Here is a 10,595-nt window from a genome sequence, read left to right as displayed (position 1 = left end):
TCTCCAAGGAGGACCTTTGATGACGTGATCTCTTCAAAGTCAGTAAACCACTCGCGATGGCAGGTCATGTGATGTGTACACTCTGAGTCTATAACCCAGTCCTCACTCGCCTCATTTCCAACAGTAGTGAGAGCATTCGGTGCATCATCGAGTGAGGTTATTGCTACTGCCACTTCTCCATCGCTATCTTGTTCCATCCTTTTCTTTCTCGCAAAATAGTCAGCTTTAACATGCCCCTCTTTCTTGCAATACCAGCAAGTAACCTTCCTTCCTCGTGACTTGCTTCTCCCTTTGTTTCCTCGAGAGTCGCTGTGATCACGCCTGCTTTGTCGTCCTCTTTCAGAGGAATAGAGTACGGATGCTGTTCCCTTCTCATTCCTTCCACTATCTTGGATCTCTCTCTGTTTGGACCTTGCTGCCGATATGACTTCTTCCAACGTGAGCGAGTCCTTTCCATACTTGAGAGTATGCTTCAGTTGATCATAGATGGTTGGTAGAGAGCTCAGGAACACAATAGCTTGAATCTCATCAGTAACGCTGACATTCAAGCTCCCCATCTCTGCAACAATTTTCAAGAAATCATCTACGTTTATATCGATAGACTTTGAGCTATCACACTTAAACGTATAGAATAAAGATTGAACAAAGATGCGATTAGGTAAAGACTTAGATAGATACAACCTTTCGAGAGATGACCACATCGCTGTTGCGGTAGTGCAGTGCTTGATCTTGCGAAGAACTTGATTCCCGATGTTGAGAATGATCATGTCTTTCGCCTTTTCATCCTTCTCGAGTTTAACTGGATCAAGAATCGTCTTTGTATCGGACGCACCAGCACTGTCGTCATCATCCACCGCTTTTCCCTCTGATTTTGTCACCGGAACTTCGATCTCGAAGTTATCACTAAGCACGACTTCCTTCAATCCCGATACACCGAAGTGAGCCATCATCCGAATCGTCCACAGCGAGAAATCACCGGTTCCGTCGAACAGTTCCACCTCAGCTCGTATCGTCTTTGTCGTCGTCATCGTGAGTCCGCGAATCTAGTCAACCTGGCTCTGATACCACTTGTTGAGCGGAAGACCTCTTGATTCGAGATGAATCAAGATCGTATCAATCCAATACGATCACTCGTGACCTGTATCAAACACACACGAGCACAAGCACCAGAAAGATCTACAAGAAAGCAAGTAAAGAAGACACACACAGCTTGTTTACCCAGGGATATCTCTCCGGTATGGAGAACTAATCCCCTGGAGCCAGACTCAGCTAGCAAATCCACTAGAACAAGGCATCACTCCAAAACAGAGATGGTAAAGAACAGAGTACAACGTCTTCTTCTCGATCAGCTCTCTTCTCTCTCTCACTTAGCTAATCCTAAAGCTAACTCTCATATCCTTTTATACTAAACTAAGGATGTACAATGCTAACCAGAATCAATTAGCTAAACCGTCCTAACATAACCGGTTCAACCTAATCTTCTAATTAACAATAACCAAGAGATAACCAACCGAATAAACTATACAAGCTTAAGAATAGATCACTAACCAACATTTAATTTTTGTAATGATTAAAACTCGATAGTTAAGGATTAAGGACAGAGCAATTTGATGACGCACGAGAGTTTCTTTTAAAGAAGTGAAAACCCCTGGCGCATGTTAGTAGGGTCTCTTTTATAAAAAAGAGAAAGTAAAGAGATAGACACATGCGCAAAAGTATTATCATGCGCCATTTTATATGGACCTAAATCTTAAAGTCCCCAATCCCCAATCTAACCGATTCTCATCTATCTTTTTCTCCCCCTTTACATCTTGTTTTTTCCATTTTCCTTTCTTTTGTTAATTTCTTCAACCACATCCATATTTGTATAGTTTTATAATCAAATAGTATAGTTTGTATAAACAAATATTATTAGAAATCAACATTCAAATAACACCACACGTAATACCAAACTAATTGATGGGAAAGCCAGGGCTTCTTTTTTGATACCTCACATGGAAATACGAAATAGTCAATGTCAAAAAGATTATTTAAGTAAAACGAAAGAGAGATCTCACAGATCAGTTCCAAATGAGTTAATCACAAGAATTATATCAAATATGAGCATAACTTCGGAGCACTTTCGAAAACTAATGATTGACATTATGATTTTCCACTTATCATTTAATATTTTAAGGTTAGTATAATAGTCCGTCGTGACAAAAATAAAGTATAATAGTCAAGTTTAGCTTTACATCATATATGATTTCTTTCTTTAATCAAACAAAGAGGAAAGAACTATGAAAAAGAAGTTCAATACATTAATACATCAGTTTCGCATTAGTACTATATACTAAAAAACTAGTATATATATATATTATCTATATATGGTTAAGAGATTCTTGATACCAGTATATAAGGTCGGAGGATTACCTAAACTTCATAATATTTTCCTTGGCTAATTAGATTGTATCTTTTTTCCTACGGGAATATAAAGTTAGATAATAACTTCAGTTTTTCTTTAGCTAAATGGGTTGAAAGTGGCCTTCGAATGTTGAGTTACCAGAACCTCAGAAGCCGCCCATAACTTGGTAGCTTCGGAGGAGTTAGATCCGAGTCCAGACGGTGTCGTTTCATTGCAGTCCGTAAAGTACTTTCCCGATACGTTCACCAACCTTGGATTCGTTGCCACATAACACGTCGTTGCTGCTGCCTAATCACATGCCAGAAATTAAACAAAAGTACCACATGAATTAACAAACAAAAAAATAAAATATCCAGCACAGATTATGTTATATCAATTACAATTATATATTACTTGAGGAACGGTCTTAAGAAGCTTGGATGTCATGAAGAAGACGAGATCTGAGTAGGAAAAGACAAAGGAAAATCATTTAGACATAATTAGGAATCTCAATTGTTTATGGTTATTTATTCAAGATAAGCCAATATGCTAACAAGAGGGGGTGGGGAATTGAGATAAACCAACCTGTCAATAAGCCTTCCCGGTCTCTTGTTAATCGGGTTTTTACAACCCCTGGGTGTACGCAGTTAACCGTCACGTTCGCTCCAATTTTCTGCAATTTTTGTCCTTTTCTATTAACTTTATTAATAATAAATGTAATCATTTTATTTTAAAGTACCCACATGATTGTGTTAATCACTTAATCCTAACTAAGGTCAATAGTCAAAGCTTAACTAACTAATTTCATATAATTAGTTAGAATAAATATCATACTCCCTCTGTTTCATAATACTTGATGTTTTACCTAATGCACAAAGATTAAGAAAATTATATTTTTTTAATAAAAAATATTTTAAAGATATAATTTTAAAATCAATTAACCAATAATTAAAAAGACTGTAAAATATAATTGGTTGAACATTTTCCAATAAAGTTAAAGTAACCTTAAAATCTCAAAACTTCATCTAATTTGAAACAAAATTATCCTTCTAAAACATCATCTATTATGAAACGGAGGGAGTAGTTATCTAGGTTTCTTGTTGTCCTCTTTTCCAATACCTTCCACCTTTAATTTACACTCAGAAAAAAATCAATACACACTTTTTGAAAAAGTTTTTCAGAAATAAGACCATTATTATTAATTTATACAGAACGGTTTTAGTTGGAATTATTAATTTTTAGGGAAGAGGTGAAATTAATTGGAGAATGAAAATAAGAGAGAGAGAGGAAGGAGAGAAAGAGACCTGGAGTCTAGAAGAGAGCTCCTTGGTATGCAAAACGTTGGCAAGCTTCGAGAGAGCATACGCACGTGTCGCATCGAATTGACTATTCGATCATCAACCCCAACATACAAAAAAATAAAATTAAAGTCATTGTATGTCAAAAATGTCAAAACTCTTTACCTCCTTTCACATTTATTACCCCTACCATCAACTTACCGTCACTCATCAGTCAAGAAATTAACAACTATGCAGCTTTTACCTTTGGTTAGAGCTATTGGACACTTAAGTGAATTGTAGATGTGTAACATCCTAACATGTGTTGCTCATGGACTAATAGACTATATCATTTAGAGTTTTGAAATGTTATGGGTTTGTGGAACGGTTAAGCCTCTTAATGATAGAAACTATAAGGAACCATACCACTTAGGTTGGGAAATCAGCTGGAGGTACTCGATCAAGTCGCCGGAGAACCAGCCGTGAATACCGGACGTGACATTAACGATCCTTCCTTGAACTCCTGTTTCTTCTGCCGTTTGGATCATCTTCTTCAGTAACAAATTGGTCAAGAGAAAATGGCCTGCAATTAAAACGGTTAAGATCGGCTATTAACAAGGAGATTATATTAGTATAATGCGTAGTTCAGATCTGTCATATAGTGTGGGAATCATATTAAAACGAAATAATTACCAAGATAATTAGTGGCAAATGTCATCTCGATCCCGTCTTCTGATATTGCATGTTCATGTGCTAATCTGCCTGCGTTGTTTCTGATTCCACATTTGCAGTTTTTTATTAAATCAGAAAATGAGCGAATAACGTATTTAAACCAAAGAAAGATTAACTGAAAAAAAAAGATTAAGAACTGGATCATAATTAGTTATGTTGTGTTCTTGCACGTATGTGTGTTTAAATATATTTACATGCATATAGTTCTATTTGAATTTCCGAGAAAAATATTACTGCAAAACGTAACTAAACTTGGATAATATCAAGCAATTAACACAAACTTAATAATGAAAAAATAATAGTTTTAAAACGAAGTTTGAGTCTTACATAAGAAGGTTGAGAGGTAGATTGAGAGATTCGAAACCGGCGACGAAGCTCCGCACTGAAGACATAGAGCTGAGATCAAGCTCCATGACTACGATCTCCGTCTCCGGAAACTCAGAGACGATCCTCTCTTTCGCTTCCTCCGCCGCTTTCACGTTCCTCGCCGGAAATATCAACCTCGCTCCTCGTTTCGCCAGCACTCTCGCCGTCTCCGCTCCGATCCCCGACGTCGCACCTTCACCAAATCATTAACAGAATATGAGAAATGTTTCCAACGACGCGAGTCACCGGAAAACAGAAAAAGAAAAAAAGAAAAGTCACCGGTGACTATGGCTGTTACAGAACGAAGGTCGCAGTTCTCGGTCACCTCGTCGGCGGTGGATTTAGACCCGAAGCCGCTAACACCGGCGGCGCCGATTAGGTATCTTCCAGTGTCGATCATTTATCTCTTCGCCGGAGATTTTTTTTTCTGTTACTATACAAATGTAAAACAAAGAAGGAAGAAAACAAAAAAAAACTGTGTTTGCAGTTATCAGTTATGAGGGTAGAATGGTAAAACAAGATATGGTCTGAAAGCTCTCTCTCTCTGCTTCTCTTGTCAGGTTTTTGTAAGGCAACGCCGTATGGCAAGGGAGAGAGATATGAGAGGAAATAGTAATGTTTATTTATAGTCAACTTTTTATCGATGAGGTTAAGAAAGTAGTTATCACTTTTTACCTAAACGATCGGTAGTCGTTTTTCCTTGTAGTCTCTTCCTGTTTTAAACTTTTAAATAATTTCGCAGTGGAAGAAGGTTGGTCTAGTTCCATTGTAAAATATAGGTAAAATTCCATAAAAAATCAATTAAATTTCGTCGGAAAAAATCAATTAAATTCCATTAAGTTTTTTTGTTGATTTTTTTGGCTGCATAGTTTGATACATAAATTAATTATTTTGCTCATTTTTATATCCAAACTATACTAATTTTAATCAATAATATTAATAAGTTTCATTAAGTTTCAGACAAAACTTTAAAAATATCTAAAATTCAAAATTAAATCTTAAAAAAAATCTAAAAAATTAAGAGTAAAATTAAATAAATTTTGGATAACATTTTTAAATTTAGAAAAATCATTTTGAATAAAAAAATTAATTTTAAACTTTAGAAAACAAACTAAATTTAAAATTAGTACTAATATTAGAAAGAATTTAAGATTATCCCAAATTCAGTTACTTTTATTATTAAAAGTTAAAATAAAATTTGAAAACTTTAAGATTTGTTTTTTTAATTTTATAAAATTTTAAGTTTATTTGAAACTTATTATTAAAATGATCACAGTTTGGATATTTAAATGACCACAATTTTAAAAATAAGTATATTAAAATAAATAAGATAATTAGTTTGGGTATTAAATTGGATAGCAAAAAATTGAATATTAAAAAGCTTAAAAATTTAGCTGGAATATTTTTTATAGATTTTTTCTATAATATATTATTTTTATTATTTACCAACAATATTAATTATCTGTTTTCTTTGGCGCAACTACAATATTAATTCTTGTTATAAACGTAGAATAGTAATGCAACAAAATTTAGCTAGTTTTTTTTTAAACAAAACTTACAGTACTTTGAAATGCTAAAAACAGACACCAGAAATTACTGCAAAACATTAAAGACAATTTATACAAAACCCAATTACATATTTTCAAAATTTAAAAATTAAAAAACAAGAAATCTTGAAAGTAAGAAGATATTTTATAATAAATGTGAAAATAGTTTTAGTATTTTTTGATAAAGAATAAGATATTTTATAATAAAGGTGAAAATAATTTTGCAACCAATTAAATCAACATCTAAAATATCATAAATCTTCCATTAAATAAGAAATAGAGTATTTTATAATAAAGATGAAAATAATTTTAATGTCTTTCTAAAACATCTTTAAATGCTTGGTTTTGAAGTTCTTACTAAACAGCAGGACTTTTCTTTTATTTGTTTTTAGAACAAAACTTAGTTTCACCCCCTAAGATGAACCTCTACATTCATCCACCAATAGAAATGAGTTAATTGAGATTTGATATCTCTTAAAAAAGGAAACCAAGTAATAAGAATTTAAATAAATAAAATTATGTTTTTAGATAAATAAAAAATAGTAGCAATTATAAAAAAATATTTTTTTAGTATTAATAAATCCGTCAGAAAATATTAAACCCTAAACCCTAAATTCTAAATACTAAACCCTAAACCCTTGGGGAAAGCCTGAACCCTTGGGCAAATCCTATACCCTAAATCGTTAATCTTAAACCCTAAACCCTTAATCATAAACCATAGTATTAAACCCTAAATTCTAAACACGAAACCCTAAACCCTAAACTCTTTGACAAATATTAAATCATAAATTCTTAATATTAAACTATAAACCATTTTGAAATTAATGATTTAGGGTTTAGTATTAGAGGTTATGATTTAGGGTTTAGGGATTAGGATTTAGTTTATGATTTAAGGTTTGGTTTAAATTTAAGGGTTTAGGGTATAGGATTTGCCCAAGGGTTCAGGCTTTTCCCAAAGGTTTAGGGTTTAGTATTTAGAATTTAAGGTTTAGGGTTTAGAATTTAGGGTTTAGGGTTTTGTGACGGATTTATCAATATTAAAAAGAATATTTTTTTTTTGATATTTGCTACTATTTTTTATTTATCTAAAAACATAATTTTATTTCATTAAATTCTTATTATTTGGTTTCCTTTTTTAAAAGATATCAAATCTTAATTAACTAATTTCTATTGGTGGGTGAATGTAAAGGTTCATCTTAAGGGGGTGAAGCTAAGTTTTGTTCTTGTTTTTAATGTACTGAGCTCAAATGGAGAAAGGTAGTAACTACAATTGAGAAAACTATTCAACGGAAAAACGGAAGCTAAAACTGGCAATGGGAAACAAACCATCAACCTTTTGTATGGTTTGATTTGTTATACTTATCTATTTAGAGAGCTATCATGTGGCTTTTGATGATTACCATTTTTTAATTAATTTACATTGATAAATAATTTATGAAAAGATTTGGTTCAAACTCTAATTAAATACTCAAATAAATTAAATAGCTGTCAATCTCTGATTAGGTATAAATTAATGATTTATTTCTTATTTTCCATGACTGTATTTCAGTTAACGAGCTCAATAAGAGTTTGTTAATCAATTACCAACGCTTAGATTTGTACAGCAAAAACAAATGAAGGGAACCAAAATGGAATAGCTTGTCGTCGAAGGCAAATATTAACGGTCAAAAGGCCTAAGGTTTGACTCACTTGTAGGAGACAATTATACAATCGTGATGTCTAGTTGTATACTTGGTGTCACTCATTAACTCATTATTCTAACCTCATTTACTAACATCAATTAAAATTCGTTTAATAGTTTTCCCGATATCAATCTCGGAATAAACGCAGGTTTGGGGGACAAGTGACCGAGACGATAGTTTTATAGTGGATTTTTTTTTTTAAAGTTATGGAATAAAGTAAAATAAATCAATTATCAATGTTGTAAAAATCGGTTTAAGGCAAATCGGAATCGGGATACTTTTTTTAAATTTCAACTATACAATTGGTTTACATTATTTTGAATTAATTTAATTAGATCAATTTGCTATAAATTTGTCTAAATATGTTAATTTAATAATATTAGTAAAAATTAATAAATTTATCTGATTTTTATTTTCTATTCTTCTAGCTTTTATAATTCACGAAAAAATATAATTAAGCTGAAAAACCAAAATACTTAACATATATAAATATAAATCAATATTTTGTTAAGGTATAGATCCCTTGTGGTTTCCAATTAGATTTCGCATAATAATCCACGAACTCCTTGTTAGCCTTCTACACAACTTTTATTTACCGACTAACAATTTTTTTGAATAGTTTAGTGAGATTTGTCAAAGCGTATAATGACTCTAAAAGCCTGCTATGCGAATAAACAAATAATTAGAAGATTAACAAAATAATTAGCAATGACTTGGCAACGAAAGTGAGACGGCGAGTAGTTGAATGACTGAATGTGAAAACGACAGGAGTAGCAACGTAGGAGTAGCATGAGAAACATTTAGAAAGAATCTTGCAAGAAGGCTTACGCACGTGAGGTTTGCAAACTGCGTGCTGGCTCGCTCCTCCTCTGCCTTGAAACACGGTCACCGATATTTATTTAATTTTTAATAATTTAGCGATCAATCATTTTTGAATAATTCAGTGTTCATCATGCTTATACGAGGACCGTAACCTCCAATACAATTTTTAAGGCATCTATATATATATATATTTTTTATTTTTTTTTGAGAAATAAGGCATCTATATTGTTAGCTTCGTAAGTTTTTCTGAGGGTACGTTCGAAAATTTGTTAAACAATTATAAAGTTCACATGCAACTCTCACGAGTGAGCATATTTACAAGAACATACTTCAAATAGGAATACTATAGATACTTTTTATGAAGTCATATAACCCCCTCAGTTACAAGAAAAAAGAAGAAGAAAAAGAGTCATATAACCTGTGTAGTTATATGCTTTCGGTGTAATCGTTCCATTTAAACCTTTTGGTACGTAGAATGATAGTTATAGAAAAACTTCAGTGAAACTGAATAGACAAATATAATATACCATCGGTTTGAAACAAAGGAAAAACTGGGGAAACAGATAATGGAAAATCAGTTTTTCGGAGAAAAAATTGCTAGCGCCAACGAAGTCATATATATACACATGTCTTCCTTGGATCAATACTGTCTTTTCGTCAAGGTCGATGATTAATATGTATTACATAACCAAGATATATATCATCACTTTTTAACAAAATAAATCACATTAAACCACCTCTTTAGTTAAGTTAACAAATTTGTCAGGAAAGAAAATTTGGTTTGACAATGTTATTGTCACTTTCAATAATCGTCCCAAACCACCACTTTAGCATGACGAATATATAGTATGCGTAGTTATCAATTGCCCATATTCTACCGTATTTCAAAGTACTTTTTCTATTGTATTCTATGATGAATATTCTTTTCTGGCTTATGCGTTTCTCTTTTGTTATAATTAGATAAAGGTGAACTTCCTCATCATAGCGAATGGAATGGCGTCTTTCTCATCAAGCGAAAAGGTGACATGGGACAATTTCTGGTTCAATCATACAACATAAAGCTGACACCATATAAATTGAATAATTATTGCTAGAAATTAATTAAAAACTTTAAGAATTTAGCTTATATACATAATATATAGTCGGAATATATGCAATATTCATAAAGGAGAAGAGATTACGTACCATTCTTCACACTTACATTACATGTGCTCTTATGCAATGATTTAGTAAGATATTAGAGCTTTAATATTAAATCATTATGATAATTTGATTAGTGAATCATGAAACCGTACATTACAATTCTCATATCTACACGGGGAGGAAGCCAAACAGCTAATGCAAATGTTCAACACCTAATGGTACTCAATGTCCAGCTCCTACATTCATAGATCATTCGTATTTCACCTTTGAATATATTGAAAAGACATTTTTTATAGCCGAGAAAAAGGATGTCTGAAATGAAAAGATCAGTATGACTCAAATGTTTAGGAATCTAAATGGTTTTCTATTTCCAAACTTAAACATCTCTAAGTTTGACTAATGAGAAAGTGCACATGGGGTTTTGGGAAACAAAATGGATGTTGACCAGCAGCAAACCAATCCCTACTTGGCCGGAAGATTCTCTCTCTATGCATCATCCGTTGTCATAATCTAATCTGTTAACCATTATTTTTCCGATCTGTATTTTTAATGTGATTTTAAGTTCATAGCCAATAGTTTAATATCATTGCAACTTGTGTTCCCGATTCCAATATTAGTTTAGGGCCGTCTAATTTGTCCCCTT

The 10,595-nt window shown here is 32.5% G+C and overlaps 1 protein-coding gene across 1 annotated transcript; it reads right to left on the bottom strand.

Moving 5' to 3' along the window:
* Nucleotides 1-2,298: 2,298 nt before the first annotated feature.
* Nucleotides 2,299-5,347, bottom strand: LOC108841680 (short-chain dehydrogenase TIC 32 B, chloroplastic). The gene is made up of 8 exons (XM_018614440.2): nucleotides 5,038-5,347; nucleotides 4,720-4,951; nucleotides 4,354-4,433; nucleotides 4,087-4,243; nucleotides 3,688-3,769; nucleotides 2,969-3,056; nucleotides 2,798-2,844; nucleotides 2,299-2,692 (listed from the first exon to the last, which is right to left on the bottom strand). Exons 1-8 carry the CDS (start codon nucleotides 5,156-5,158, stop codon nucleotides 2,501-2,503), a joined length of 999 nt encoding a protein of 332 aa, XP_018469942.1. The 5' UTR covers nucleotides 5,159-5,347; the 3' UTR covers nucleotides 2,299-2,500.
* Between the last annotated feature and the right edge of the window lie 5,248 nt (nucleotides 5,348-10,595).

This window comes from Raphanus sativus, chromosome 2 (genome assembly GCF_000801105.2).
Source record: "Raphanus sativus cultivar WK10039 chromosome 2, ASM80110v3, whole genome shotgun sequence".
Lineage (NCBI taxonomy): Eukaryota > Viridiplantae > Streptophyta > Magnoliopsida > Brassicales > Brassicaceae > Raphanus > Raphanus sativus.
The sequence above is the reverse complement of the archived record's forward strand: the minus strand, read 5'-3'. Positions and strand labels throughout refer to the sequence as shown.

Coding starts and splice junctions, on each gene's coding strand:
- LOC108841680 (XM_018614440.2), bottom strand. CDS start 5,158: ATGATCGACACTGGAAGATACCTAATCGGCGCCGCCGGTGTTAGCGGC. Junction 4,952..5,037: donor TGTAACAGCCATAGTCACCG/GTGACTTTTCTT, acceptor GATTTGGTGAAG/GTGCGACGTCGGGGATCGGA. Junction 3,057..3,687: donor AGCTCTCTTCTAGACTCCAG/GTCTCTTTCTCT, acceptor CAAAAATTGCAG/AAAATTGGAGCGAACGTGAC.